Source organism: Electrophorus electricus, chromosome 21 (assembly GCF_041902795.1).
Source record: "Electrophorus electricus isolate QZ-2024a chromosome 21, ASM4190279v1, whole genome shotgun sequence".
Classification (NCBI taxonomy): Eukaryota; Metazoa; Chordata; class Actinopteri; order Gymnotiformes; family Gymnotidae; genus Electrophorus; species Electrophorus electricus.
The window spans coordinates 4,803,090-4,817,846 of NC_137517.1; the positions used below are offsets into that span (position 1 = coordinate 4,803,090).

Consider the following 14,757-nt stretch of genomic DNA (forward strand, 5'->3'; position numbering starts at 1 on the left):
TATACGTCGATAAACATCTAAAATCCTGTTCGCTTCCCTTGTACCAGCTTGTCGTTGAAATGGTAAAATCTCCTTTTGCTTCATGACAAAAGCAAATAAACAAGGTTCGTCCTCACAAGACCCTCCTAGCTGATGGTGATCCGAAACCATATGGTGTACCTGCCTTAGATGCCGTGGTTCACAGCTTTAGTTTGGCTTCTCTTCATATGGTAGCATGAAAGATGCACTTTTCATACTGTAGCACACCTGTTTCCAAATCCAGAAGCAGACATTATAATGTATCAGTCCACAGATTGTGTGTTGTGCATCGCACTATGCATAATGTGGCCATTTTCATTCACATATTCACATATGACTAGTGATAGGTGAAATGCAGCATATCTCATTCGAGGTGTAGGTCAAGAGGTGTTTACGTTGAATGAAAATGTTAGGAAATCTCTCCTGGAAAGCAGGTTGAAATGGCTGACCGGTTAGATGGATTGCATAATTAGTTGCTAGAACCGATGGTCTTGTGATTATTCTGGAGAATACACTGCCTGCAATCAGATGCTAATTAATCAGATGCTGCCTTCACTGGGATAAATATTTGGGGGACAAAAAGCTACCCAGCTGTATCCTGCCCTTGCCCCATGTTCTCAGATGCCACATTAGCTCACACCTGTCTACTTTATGGCATTCTCGCTAACAAATGGTTAGTGTAACATGTTCCTTCTTTTAAATCGCAAAGCTGTAGTTTATACACTGCATTGGTGACAGTATGCTCAGCTATATGTTGTATGTTGTGCATCCAACCATGAACATCCTAGATGTTTATAGGATATAAAATGTACTAATTAATGAAGAGTTTGATCTAGAAGGATAACTGAACCAAACTAAAAAAAAAGTAGAAATGCCTGAAGAATTAGTAGTGTAGTTGCCTGTTCTCATCTCATTCAAGTCTGTTTGTTGGATGGTTCAAACCATGATTTAGTACCGTATGAATTACTGCCTTATTACAATACCCAAGTGATTGGTTTTCAGTTTGGATTTAGTTCAGATTGAGTTCAGATATCAGTGTTTCTATAAATACAATGTGACTGTAATATATTTACAGTATATATGAATGTATTTACAGTGTAAGGTACTTAGAAGTACAATGTTTCCTTTATTTGTATCTTTTAGTGATCCATTCTAAATGTGCCCTGAGCTCACAACCGTAGTGGGGAAATTCATAACTGTGAGAGAGGGACTGTGGAAACTCAATCCTGTTCCTTATTGTGTTACCATGGCAAACATTGCCAGACTGGTCTGACATTTTCATGTTTGATGCAGAGAAAGTATATATTGCATGGATTTTGACCTGCTTAACATAAACTGACTATGTATTTCATGCAGAGGAGAGTTGCCCAGATCCAGTACCGGGTGAAGAAAAGCTGGAACAGAGCTTGATAATTTCTGAAAGGAAAAATAATCTCTCTCTCCTACCCCCTTCTCTCTTTCCCTCCCTCCTTTCCTTTCTCATTCTGTCTTTCTCTCGCTCGCCCGCTCTCTCTCTCTTTCTCTTCCTCTCACTCTTTCTCTTTTTCTCTTTCTTTCCCTCTCCTTCTCTCTCTCTCTCTCTCTCTCGCTCTCTCTCTCTCTCTCACTCAGTCCCAGCCCCTGAAGGTGTCATAACTGTGCTCTCTCCCTCTCGCTCTCTCTATCACCGCCTTTCAGATCTTTAAAAGCTGCTGCTTGCTGCGTCTCTCCCTCGTTCTCGGATCGTATCCTCCGGCACTGCGGTGGGACTCCTGGCCGCTGTGCAACTGAGCAGGCTGAGCACCAAGCAAAGCTAAGGAACAGGCAAAGAGCACAGAGAGGTGGGGGGGGAAGAACGGAGACGGACCTCCAGAAATAGCATCAGCCACGTACAACAGGAGAGGGAACATGGACAACCTGAGACAGGAACGCAAGATGCCTTCCCTCTCGAACTTGATGACCATTGTCCTGTTGCTCATCACCCACTGTGGAAGCTGGACTCTGGCCAACCGCTTGGGCCCCCACAAGGTCTGCCCATCCTGCAAGGACCCAATGGGCGCGGGCCGGGCCTCTCGGGAGCACGCAGGGGGGTCCTCGGCCAGCACGGCCGCCCTGGCGCTGGGGGAGCCCTGCGGGGTGTACACCCTCGGCTGTGCCAAGGGCCTACGCTGCATGCCTCCGCCGCGCGAGCACAGCCCCCTCCAGGCACTGCTGCAGGGCAGGGGCTTCTGCATCAAGCACAGCAGGGCAAGTCCCACGGAGAGACCCCACCTCGCAGGTAAGCCCTCAGCCACCCGGGCCGCCTTCACAAAAATCACCGCCAGAGCACCACAGGTTCCTTGGCCGGTGAGAGAGAGAGAGAGAGAGAGAGAGAGGGAGAGAGAGAGAGAGAGAGAGAGAGAGAGAGAGAGAGAGAGAGTGCACATTGGTGCAGCACCGCTCTCCTTTGCTGTATCATCCTGCCAGGGAGAGTGACAGGCATAATCTGCCTTAAGTGCTCCAGCAAATCTTAGCGGCTCGCGTTTCAGCTTCCAAGGATGCACTGGCGAGAGCTCGCCTCGGTCACTATGCTGCAGTGTCAGTATCACGGGGCCGGCAGGATGACAGAAATGTTAGTGGACGAAGGGCAGGCGCATAAAACGCCGGGAATAGCTGCGGGCGTGCATGCAATGGCAATAAATACCTCTGCGGTGTGGAAGCATTTCTGGGTCTTTAGGCTTTCGCGTGGTTTATTTGTGTGGACGGTTAACGGATCGTTTGCTGTCATTGTGTACGCGTGCACGTCTACACGCGTGTGTGCACGTGCGTGTTTGTTGGTGTGCGCGTAAGATAAGAGACGGCGTGTCTACCGCGAGCATATGTGTGCGCTTTCGCAGGAGTGCAGCAGTGCTTGCTTGAGTGAGAAAATTGAAATTCAAAGAAAAGGAACGCGCGCGCGCCCGCGCGCGCGTGTTCTCTGGAGTACATGTCAGTGTCACACACATTCTGACGGTGCTGATTCATATAGCGGACATCTCCATCTACTGCTCATGAAGAGTTACTGCGGCTAAGCCAAGCGCAATAACATGTCTGAGAATGGGATAATAATGTCATCCACCTGAGGTGTGCATTCACCTTAACATAAACATGCAAACAATAAAGAACAACACATTCTGTAGTTCACAATTACATATATTACACAAACTTGTAATTACATGTGATTCACTATTATCTTGTTGTATTTCCAGGTCCCCATCCTTCACACAGTGGTGAAATAGATAAGGTTTGTCTTCTCATTTCCTATTTAACTTATAGAAAAGCTAAGCAATTATTACTGTTCATTCTATTTTCCACCCTTTCATTAGTGACCTATCGTGTTTGCATGGGCAGTCTCGTCCAGCCCCAGCAATTCACCTATTAAAATGCCCCCTAAAATCATATGAACATCACAAATAGTGGCGCTGAGTGAGCAGGACAGTTCTGTGCTCTTTGCTGACGACCGAAAGCCGTACATTTTCCATGAGTCATCACGCGTGGATGTCCAAAGAATTTCATGTTCAATCTGACCCCTTTTTCAACTGTTATCAGCAAAGTAGAAACAGCTGTTTTACCTACGAACCTCGAACAAACTCAGCAGCGTCAGTGTATGTGGGCCAGAGTACGACTGGCTCCCCGGTGTGCATGACACGTGCCCTGCTACAGACCGCACCGTCATACCTCATCACACTGATATCCAAGCCGTCCTTATCCACGTTCTTGATCAGTAAAGTTCAGCGAGTGGCTTCTCACCCCCCTCCCCCAAAATTCAACCCCCTGCCGTTTTCATTTCCTCCCCAGGCTCCGTGCCGGAAGCTACTCAATGCCATGTTGCGGGGACTCGAGCTCACTGTCTTCCAGTCTGACCGTGACATCTACATCCCCAACTGCGACACGCGCGGCTACTACAGGAAAAAGCAGGTACAGGTGCCTCGTGGGGGTTTCAGACTATCCTTTACTGCCTCGCACTGAAGTCTGTTTGGAGGGATAAAGTCATGATTTCCCAGTGCAACGTGGCTGGGGGGGGAAAATGAGCTGAAAGTAAATTAGCAGCCATGCTACTTAATGACTTTGGTACAATGAAAGAAAGATCACCCTGACTAAAAACAGACAGGGGACCAAAATGGAAAAACACAAGAGTTCAAACTAATTAAACTGCCTTATAAAGCCATAAAATGTTGCCCTAATGTCCAGTTCCACCTCATGACGTTGACCACATTCCCAGACACCGTATGGTGCGCTGTGGTTTTAGCAACCTTCTCGTCCCTGTGTTCGGCAGTGTCGGTCCTCCAAAGGCATGCAGCGCGGCCACTGCTGGTGTGTGGATGAGCTCGGCGTTGCCGTGGCGACACGTGCTGGCGAGGACGGCGCGTTACCGTGCGACGGCGAGTGAGGGCGGCCTGCAGCCCCACGACTCTGAGCCAGGAGGAAGAAGAGGAAGAGGAGAGGCACCTAGGAAGAGGGGATGACAATTAGCTTGCGCTAGACACTGCCTGGTCAGGAGACTCCAGGGATAGACCACTTCATAGGAGGAACCAATCACCCCACCCCACCCCACCCCGCGCCAGAGCTCCGCCACTAAACTGAAGGTTCATTCACTGCCATAAGCACAAAGCCAATAACTGCTCAATCATTTCTGTGTGTAATAAACTAGGTCACTTCAAACTGAGAGTTCAGTCCCTGGCCCCATAGTAGAGTCACTTTCTCTTCAAAATATCCACCACTGCCTGCGTCTTGTGTCTTTCTCCATAGGCCGCTATGCCAGTGTGCTTTTTCCGTGTTGCGTTTAACCTTCCCCACCATCCCCTCTCCCTCTCTCCAAAGATACACTGACTAAACTAGACATATGAAAAGAAAATATACCTTTCCATCTAATTTATTCTGGAGTATTACTATATTTCCTTGAAGCAATGCATACTTCTGAACTGTACTTGTTGTCATGTAATCACGACATTGACACAATATCCTGTGTGCACATGATTTAGGAATGATTTAGGAATGCATTCAGTCCTTTCTTTTGTGTCAAAGTGACACTCTGACCGCTAATATACATAGTAGATTGTTTGTACATAAATGCATTTATTTGTGGTATATAATGCCATGGGGTGACAGGTTCATAAGAGCTGATGGCTGTTACTCTTTCTGAGAAGGCATATTTTTATATACTTCAATATGATATTTTATATATAAATTTTATTTAATGATCTACAATACCATGTATTTTTATATTGTCAGCTTTTTCTCATTGTCAAGACACAGAACCTATTTTATTTCATGAAAAAAGAGAACACCATGCTTTAATGTCACATTTATGAAAAAGCGAAACAAAAACACATATTTAAATACACCCTTAAGATATATACTGCTGTACATGTTTTTTTCAATATTACATTATTTCATGATGTTTACTATTTATGTTGAATATTCAAAATTGAAATGTACTACAATAATGCTTGATTTAAAATATTTCGAATTTTGTTCAAATGACGCATTTAAGATTTTCGTTTCAAAGTCTGGTAATATTTTCTAATTTGTGAATGCATAGAGAAAACAAATATGATAGTGCTTTAAAAAACAAACAAACAAAAAAAACATAATTCATTATTTTGTTGTATCAGTGTATGTGCCAGTGGTGGTTCCAGGTCCTTGCAAAGTAGACTTTGCAAAAATGCAAATTACAAGCGGTCTAACAAAGAAAAATAAATAAAATGAAACAATATGGAGAAAAGCACAACCATGTCAATGTTATAAATGACAATGTACTATTATTCATTTTGGAGCTTCTAATTGAAAGGAACTAAATGTAAGATGCCTATATACTGTGTACCTCAACGTCACTAAAACTGATTGAAAAGAAACATTAAAAATTATTTTTGTGGCAATTCCTGCAAATGTATGCTCTATGTGACCAATAATTCACAAACATTCAAAACAATATATCATATCAGATCTTTATGAGAAATAGTGACGCTACAGAAGTGTGCAACCAATCAGATGTGCTCTGCAAACTAAGAAAATGATGATTTTTAAAAATAGTTCTACTGTATAAACCATTCAGTCATTAATGCTCTAAGCAAATTTAAATATAATAACAGGGTGCTAAAGAATACAGAATTTGTTGGATTCTCTCATAAGAATACTAAAATATTTTGATGTGTTCCCACTGCATGATCCCCAAGTCAGCAACATTTGACACCTCATTATACCTAATATACCTAAAAGGCACCACACCAAGGACAGTCTTGTTTCCAACGTAACAGAAAACAGTGATTTATGGAATGTATCCAAGAGTAAATGGTTAAATACAGGTTATGCGTGAAAGAGCAGACAGAGACACGTAAATGTCACTGCACATTACAGGATATGTTTGAATCCGCCATGTCCAGAAATACTCCGGCTGCTTGACAGACATTTTACGAATTTTTATACACAGTGACTGGTTAAGTTACGGAGTGTAACTTATCGTACAGACCGACAGTCATGCCACATAACGTCAAATATATTTTCATTGACTTTTCCTATACTGTGAATCTGAAAATGTGGTTGAAACTGAACGCAGCGCCAGTTGTTGCTGGGGCCAGAATCCGACGGAACACAACGCTTCCGCGGCTGCCTGACAGAAGACAGAGCTACCTACAGGTCCCGCCTATATTAGTCACGTGATCTAAGGATGAGGCTCCTCATTGGTCCCCTCGCCTGTCTATCTAAGCGCCATGCTGACGATCCTTCAGGTGAAATTGCTGAAGACATTCTTGGCGATTTTCTCACTGAGCTGTCATACAACATTTAAAAAATAATAATTCTGGAATGGGGGCGGGATATTTGTGTACTTGGGCTTTCCGGGCAATACTGAAGCAGGCGCGAAGAATCGGGAAAACAGCAACAAAATAAAAGGATCACGCCCGTTCGCTTTGCTCGACCATTGATTGACAGCTGAGGCGCGGAGCAGGAAGAGTAGCGCGGCGCTCAAGCCTCACACACCCCGGACGGCCGAGTTGCACCATGGCCTCCCTCACTCACCCAGGCAGCGCCTCCGTGCCCATGGTCATGCTGGCCCCGAAAACCAAAACGAAAAAGAAGCATTTTGTCCAGCAGAAGGTGAAGGTCTTCCGGGCCAGCGATCCGGTGCTCAGCGTCTTTATGTGGGGTGTAAATCACTCGGTAGGTCCTGCGGTTTCTTTTTTAATTAAAAAAAAAAAAAACTTCCTAAGGCGACTCCCAGTGTTTTCGGCTAGCAGTTAGCGAGCCACGGCCGGAGCTATGGCTACACGGCGTCCTTTAACGAGTTAGCTTGCAACACTGATCCCGTAGGATGTGGCATCGCTTCACAAACGGTGTTTATTTGTAGCTGGCTGGATGTAAATCCACCACAAACGGCCTTTACGACCGCAACAGTTGCTGCTACATTTACCTCCCCCGCGCTAAGGGCGGCTGCAAAGGCAGGTTGTACTCCGACAGTGAAATTCATAGCGTGTACCAGTGACCTCATTTATATAAAATGTGTTTATCTAAACGATACGCATACTACTAGTTCATGTACTGTAAGAAGCTTACAAAGTCGTCTGAGCATGCAGTAGACCCACATATCAGATGCATCATAAAAATATGATCTTCCTGACGTATGTTTCAGATCCACGTTGCTGTTAGCTGCATAGCTACAGTGCTAACGTTTGCGCGATTGAATTTTGTTTGAAATCGACTGTGTACCCGATGTCTTAAATAACTGATGCTACTCTTTAGCTCATATAAATGAAAGGTGCTTTTACTAGCACTCAACTAGTCTTATCACTATATCCGCTTCCATTGTGCTCTTCGTATTTATGTGCTGATTTCCATAAGTCCCCTTACCGTTACGACTTGTGCTAACGTGTATTTGAATAAAGCGTAACTTGGTACAATACGTGTGTTTATCTCATCAGATAAATGATCTAAACCAGGTTCCAGTTCCAGTTATGCTCCTCCCTGATGACTTTAAAGCCAACACTAAAATCAAAGTCAACAACCATCTCTTTAACAAGTAAGAATATCCCACAGCCTAATAGAAGCGTCAGGAAATGTTTCCATCTCGGCAGTTTATCTGTAAATCACTTATCACATTGGTAGGCCTACTGATAACCGTTTTATGAAAAAATCAAATCTGTTTGGTTTGTTTTTGTTTGTATCTTGCTAATCATGATCAATTTAGAAACGTCAATGTCAGACAGTATTATAACTGGAGCTGTAGCATTCACTTGGAAATAAGTAGCTAAAAAACATGAGTAAGTAGTTCCACTGGTGTCTGGTAGTAACAACGTACCGAGAGACTAAATGGGTGATGAGTGAAGTGACCAGACTTTCTCCTTACAGAGAGAATCTTCCTGGGCATTTCAAATTCAAAGAGTATTGCCCCCAGGTCTTTAGGAACCTGCGAGAGCGATTTGGCATTGAGGATCTGGATTACCAGGTATGACTGGGATTGTCTGTAAGGGTACACTTGGAATGCCATGCCATTTACTGTAGATGAATCAACTGGGGCCCAAGTAAAACCATCCCAGCACTAGTGATCATCTGCACTGAGTTCACTGAGCACCCCAGTGGAATTATTTGTTATGCATTCAGTCTGGTTTTTAATAGTTTAAAAAATGTTTAAATGTTCAAACACTGTGAAGCTGATTTGAGGGGTGTTTTTGTGTGGTGGTGTTTGATCCCTTAGGTCTCCCTGACCCGCAGTCCTCCTGTAAAGGGCGAAGGACGGGGGGAGGGTCTCCTCTTTACCTCGTATGACCGGACACTGGTGGTGAAACAGATCTCCAGTGAGGACGTGGCCGACATGCACAGCATCCTGTCTGAATATCACCAGGTAGCTCTGTTACTACCTCAGATCTGCTGTCTGAATATCACCAGGTAGCTCTGTTACTACCTCAGATCTGCTGTCTGAATATCACCAGGTAGCTCTGTTACTACCTCAGATCTGCTGTCTGAATATCACCAGGTAGCTCTGCTACTACCTCAGATCTACTGTCTGAATATCACCAGGTAGCTCTGCTACTACCTCAGATCTACTGTCTGCAGCCACTGCATTCAGACAGTTTCTACACAGCTGGCTTGTGCAACTAGCTGAATCGATGTTCGAATCAGTAGCCCTCATAATTTGGCCCACGTATCATAAATAGATTTTGTGGCAATGACAGGTGTAGATATTAAATAACAGGTTGTTATTATTAATGGGTTCATATTAAATTGTTTTAATGCTTCTGTGGTTTTGAGCGTTCACCTCGATCTTTGTTCCCGAAATCAAAACCCCTTTGCCAGCAAGCGCGTTTGTCACACACGTCGCTGACAAAGTTGACACAGGATCTGTAAAATGATTTCCAGTTTACTGATTTGCACAGCTATCTCACCCTAAGCTGGGGCCTGTATCTTGAAAATCACTTGGGCCTAAATTGGCCATTCTTCTATTTTTAGTCTGCTTCTAGCCTCCGATGAAGAAATATAGGACAATGGTTTATGTTGTGCATTACCTCTGTTAGACACCAGCCAGACCATGTTTGTATTCCTGCTCCCTGTCCAGATGCAGGCAAATGCCTTTCTTTAATCTGTGTCTGTTTACTCTTGGCTCATGTGATGTAATGCAAATGTGTTATATTGGTTGGCCTGAACTCCTAATGTTGAAGCGTGTTGAATCACAATATGTTAGTGTGTGGAGGATGTGGGTGTGGTTAAATTAACCCAGTCACAGTAATACTGTGGTCCACCCCACTATGTAGCTGTAGACAAGAGAATATCTGAAGAAGGCTAAATCAGGCGTTATTTCATAGAGCACTGGCATGTCCTGGGAGGTGTGTGGGCGGGATTTGCCTGACTCCACCATGGCCCGAACAATCAGACCTTTATCAGAACGGCTGCTCTGCTGCTCTGTTTAGTGGGCTTCCAGCTTCTGTTCGGGTCCCCGGGGGCTTGGGCTCACACACACCCAGGAATTTGTGCAAATTTTCTGCGTGTTTGCCCCATCACAAACAGACGTTTGGACTTGCAAGCCGCGTTGAAGTGTTTGTTTGTTTTGTTTTGTTTTTTGTTTTCCTGCATTTTAGCATGCACCTTTTAATCAACTGAAAATTTAAACTCGGTTCATGGTCAGATTAGTGTATTACAACAAGACACACAGTGCTGTTGAAGAATAACGCAACGTCTTTACCCGCAAAACAATTGGGTACACGAGCAATGAAGAAATTGTGCAATTTGTTAATCCTATAGGTGGCTATGACCTTGTTTTGAAAGTTATGTAACATATTGTACTAGTTGAATAGGTTTTGTTATACTGCATGTATAAAACATTGCATTATCCATGTAAAATCAACGACATATAAACTTGTTAGTTACAAACTTCATATCCAAGATTTGATGAAAAATCTTATCAATTATTAGACGAACTGCTGCAAAAAGTCTGTGTTTATTTCTTCTGCTCTGAATCAGTGTTTGGTATTGGTGTTTCTTGGAGCTGAGGATGTTATGGGAGACATTAGCTATCCTGCCCAGGTGCCTGCTCCGGATGGGTTGCGACTGACGGGCATTTCCATTCTCTTGCAGCACATAGTGAAGTGTCATGGCAGTACCCTCCTCCCCCAGTTCCTGGGCATGTACCGTGTGAGCGTGGAGAGCGAGGATACCTACCTCATTGTCATGAGGAACATGTTTAGCCACCGGCTGGTCGTGCACAGGAAGTATGACCTTAAGGTGAGATGCCCAAGAGCTGAAGCACAACAGGTGTGACGGAGATGTTCAGCTTCCACTTTTGTTAAGTTTCCGTCACTTAAACATGCAGTAATGCAAGACCTTATCAAAGATTGGGCTACTACAGTTTCTACATCATTGCAGCTGCATTCTTCGTGTTAAATTGTGTTAAATTGCCAGAAGAGGGTGTTTTGTTCAACCAGTCCGACACCTTGATCACCTTGCCTCTTTGTTAAAGCACAGGCAGATTCTTGAAACTTTTGAAATGGTTTAATTTTATGCAGGGTTCCTTAGTATCCCGTGAGGCCAGTGATAAGGAGAAGGTATGAGATTTCCCCCCTTTTCTGATTCATTATTTAATGGGCTACAGTGTTTTTCATGGAATCTGTTTGATCCTCCTGTAATTCCTTTTCTGTCTGGTGATGGCAGGTGAAAGAATTGCCCACCTTTAAGGATGTGGATTTTAGGAACAACATGCAGAAGGTGTATGTGACGGAGGATGACAAAGAGAAAATGATGGAGAAGCTTAACAGGGATGTGGAGGTAAAAGTGGACAGTGATTTAAACCATAGCACATAGTTTGAACTCATAACTTTATCATCAGCGTCCATTCATACTTTATTTATAGTCGAGGCCGAAACCCTATATACACACAGGCTGAAAATATTCAAACAGCTTCACATTTCATGTTGCCATACATTGCTTTCGGAAAGTCAGTCAGGGCATCTACTTTTTTCATATCCAAAGTAATTTTAAAACGATTGAAGAGAGAGATTTAGTTCAGCTTTAATTCACTACATCAGATTTCCAGTGGGTCAAACGTTTACATGTACCAAACTGTCATTAAGGATCTGGAGAATTGCAGAAATAAATCGTGTCATGCGTTCTACGCCCTTGTGCTGGGATCATTGTCAGAAGTGCACCTGTGGCTATATTTAAGAGCCTTTAGGCCATGACACTATGGGGGAAGTTCAAGCAGCTCAGATATGATCTCAGAAAATAATTAACATTGTGGCCCTCCATAAGTCTGGTTCTAATTTACGAGCAATTTCCAATCAACAGATGGTACCGTGGGCATCTGCATGAATTGTATGCCAATATAAAATTCTTGGTACCATACACACTACATTGTTTAGCAAAGAGTCACAAATTGCCAGGACTGAATGAATGTTTGTCTGAAATGTTAAACTGAACCCCAAGACAACTGCAAAGGAATTGGAGGTATCGGGTACAAGAGTATCTACATCCACTGTTAAGAGAGTCTTTCATTACCATGGCATGAAAAAGCCCCAACTCCTAGACCAGGATTTAAAAAAGGCCCCATGGATGGTTCAAAAGTGATAATCCAGACAAAGAACTAGCCTTTTGAAGAGTTTTCTTTGGTATGGTGAAAATGCAGTTTAACAGTTTGGCCATAACGATCAGCGCAAGGTTTGCAGGAAATACTAGTGAGGGTGTGTAATCCAAAGAACATCACACTATCTGAATCAAGTTTGCTGGAAAAGGAAATGGCGCACTTCTGAAAACGGATGGCTGGAATATCTAGAAATACTGAAAGGTCAAACTTAGTCTTGGACTGGGTCTTGTAACAAGACAAGGATCCTAAGAATACCTCCTAAAATGTGACAATGGCTTAAAGACAACACTATAGAAGTGTTGAACTGGACAGCACAAAGCTTTCTGAATTGCATAGAAAATTGTGAACATAACTGCAAAAGCATGTCTAAACAAACCTCTCTTGATTACACCAGTTCGGTCAGTAGGAATTGACAAAAATCCAGGCAAAGTATTGAGAGAAGCCTGTGGAAGGCTGTAGATTTGATTGAAGTTAAGCAATTAAAAGGAAGTGACACTAAATATTAACAAAGTATGTAAACTTCTGAGCCATAGAACATCTGGTATATTAATTAAAAACCTGAAATACATCTCTCTTATGGAATTGAAGTAAATACACTAATAAACATAAAATGTATAGTGATCTGGTATGTGGTGTTGTGAGAGATTTATATTTATCCTGTGTGTATTTAAGCATTTGGCCTTAACTGTAAGATGTTTCCAGTCTTCTGTAAGTAGATGCATAAGTCTGGAGAACTTCAATATATTCAAGTCTGGGCACAAGACATTTAACATATAAAATTATTATACCCTCCCACTTGCTGTGTGTCTGGTGACGTCTGGGCATTGTAGTTCCTAGTGAAGCTAAAGATAATGGACTACAGCCTACTGCTTGGTATCCATGACATTGCCCGTGCGGAACGTGAGGAAGAGGATGCTGAGGAGCCTGGTGGAGAGGACGAAGGGGAGGCAGAGAATGGCCTGACCCCCGCCCCACAGGTGGGCTCCTTCGGCACATCCCCCGAGGGCATCGCCGGCTACATGAACTCCTTTAAGCCCCTGGGTCCTGGCGAGTTCGAGCCCTACGTGGACGTGTATGCCGTCAAAAGCGCTCCAGGTTGGTTCCTTGGAAAGGTGAAGAGAGGTGAAGTTGATCCGTCATTCGTGACATGTGGCGTCGTGCGGCCGTCATCGTGAAACGCTGATAAGGTTTTTTTTTTAAGGACCTTTGTCAAAGGAGGAAAGAAATGAAGTGATGATATATCGACATCGACGGCCCTAGCTTGTGGAGAGAATGAACAATAAGTGCATTGTTTCTGGTTGGCTTGCAGGAGCGCCGCAGAGGGAGGTGTACTTCATGGGCCTTATAGACGTGTTGACGCAGTACGACACCAAGAAGAAAGCAGCACATGCTGCCAAAACCGTCAAGCACGGGGTAAATCGCCAACAGGAGCCATTTAGCACCAATAATTTGGAATTATATCTAAATCACAATTTAAAAAAAAAAAATTTTGGCCTTTACTCCCTAATTTATGTTATTTATGGAAATATAGATTTGGCTAAAATCTAATTAATTTAATTGTTCCTGTTTTGTTTTTTTTTGCCAGGCTGGGGCAGAGATATCCACTGTTCATCCTGAGCAATATGCGAAGCGATTCCGTGACTTTATTTCCAACATATTTGCGTAGCGTGTTGTGCGTTGCCCATCATGAATCGGACTTGTTCCTCTGATACTCTTAATTGTTTTGTATATATATTTACAAAAACTTCCATGATTACATAAGCACACCTCCAAAACAAGAAATTAAGATGAGCTTTAACATTTTGACCAATGTTTCAGAAATTATGTACATATTTACTGGCAAACAAGGTAAGATGAGACTGAAATCATCATATAGCAGTAGTATCATATCTCACTGAGTAAAAAAAAGGGTACATTTACATAATCTGTTCTTTATGTGAAGAGATATGACTCTAAACCTGTAGCAGTTCCACACAATAACGCCACCCCCCATGAAAGCTCAAGCATTCTCTCCGTCTCTGAATGGAAAGGGAAACTGCTTTAGCTTATCAACACGAGCGGAACAAATGTATAGCGTGTGAATACTTCGTAGCGCACTGCTTTTATCAGCTGGGCTCTCTTCAAGCTGCACTAGGCTGTGTGATTGTTAACAAATGTAATTCGTTAGCATCTGGATTAGACTTTGCTTTAGGTGTCGGAGGGTGGGGGGTGATGGGCAAAAAGCAATATTTTGAAAGTTGAATCTTATATAAATGCCTAAAGTATGAGGTTCAAAATATTTTCTAGCTATTTTATGTAATTGAGCTTTAAGTATGACAGGAAATTTTGTAGTCCTAGAAAATAATCTAGAGGCCCCTAAAGCCTAAACTGAATCTTGCCTTCTTGTTGCATTTATTTATATTTCAAATCAGTGTTTGGACCAAATATATTTTTCAAAGATTTTCAAAAACATGTCTTGAGGGTTGTTTTTTTATGGGGTGTTGGGTTGGGTTAAAGGACAGTTACCAGTTGTTAATTCTCCATACAACTTTAAAGCTAGACCTAATACTTCCTTCTCATAAATATTTAACCTTTGAGTCTTTATTCTTATTTTGAGCAGAAACGCACAAAACACCATATGGCCTTTTCTTTTAACAGTTTCAGTATATCTTTAGTTTGAGTTTAATTTATTAGGTCTC

General features: G+C 42.9%; 2 protein-coding genes across 2 annotated transcripts; both read left to right on the plus strand.

Annotated features, from left to right (window-relative positions):
* The first annotated feature begins 1,631 nt into the window (after positions 1–1,631).
* Positions 1,632–5,894, plus strand: igfbp6b (insulin-like growth factor binding protein 6b). The gene is made up of 4 exons (XM_026998650.3): positions 1,632–2,275; positions 3,225–3,259; positions 3,814–3,933; positions 4,292–5,894. The coding sequence occupies exons 1-4, from the start codon at positions 1,906–1,908 to the stop codon at positions 4,403–4,405; spliced, it is 639 nt and encodes a 212-aa protein (XP_026854451.2). The 5' UTR covers positions 1,632–1,905; the 3' UTR covers positions 4,406–5,894.
* Positions 5,895–6,307: 413 nt separating this feature from the next.
* On the plus strand, positions 6,308–14,528 carry pip4k2ca (phosphatidylinositol-5-phosphate 4-kinase, type II, gamma a). Its single transcript, XM_026998649.3, has 10 exons — positions 6,308–7,173; positions 7,932–8,029; positions 8,359–8,455; positions 8,705–8,851; positions 10,579–10,725; positions 11,007–11,045; positions 11,152–11,265; positions 12,910–13,174; positions 13,389–13,492; positions 13,665–14,528. The coding sequence occupies exons 1-10, from the start codon at positions 7,015–7,017 to the stop codon at positions 13,743–13,745; spliced, it is 1,251 nt and encodes a 416-aa protein (XP_026854450.2). The 5' UTR covers positions 6,308–7,014; the 3' UTR covers positions 13,746–14,528.
* Positions 14,529–14,757: the final 229 nt, after the last annotated feature.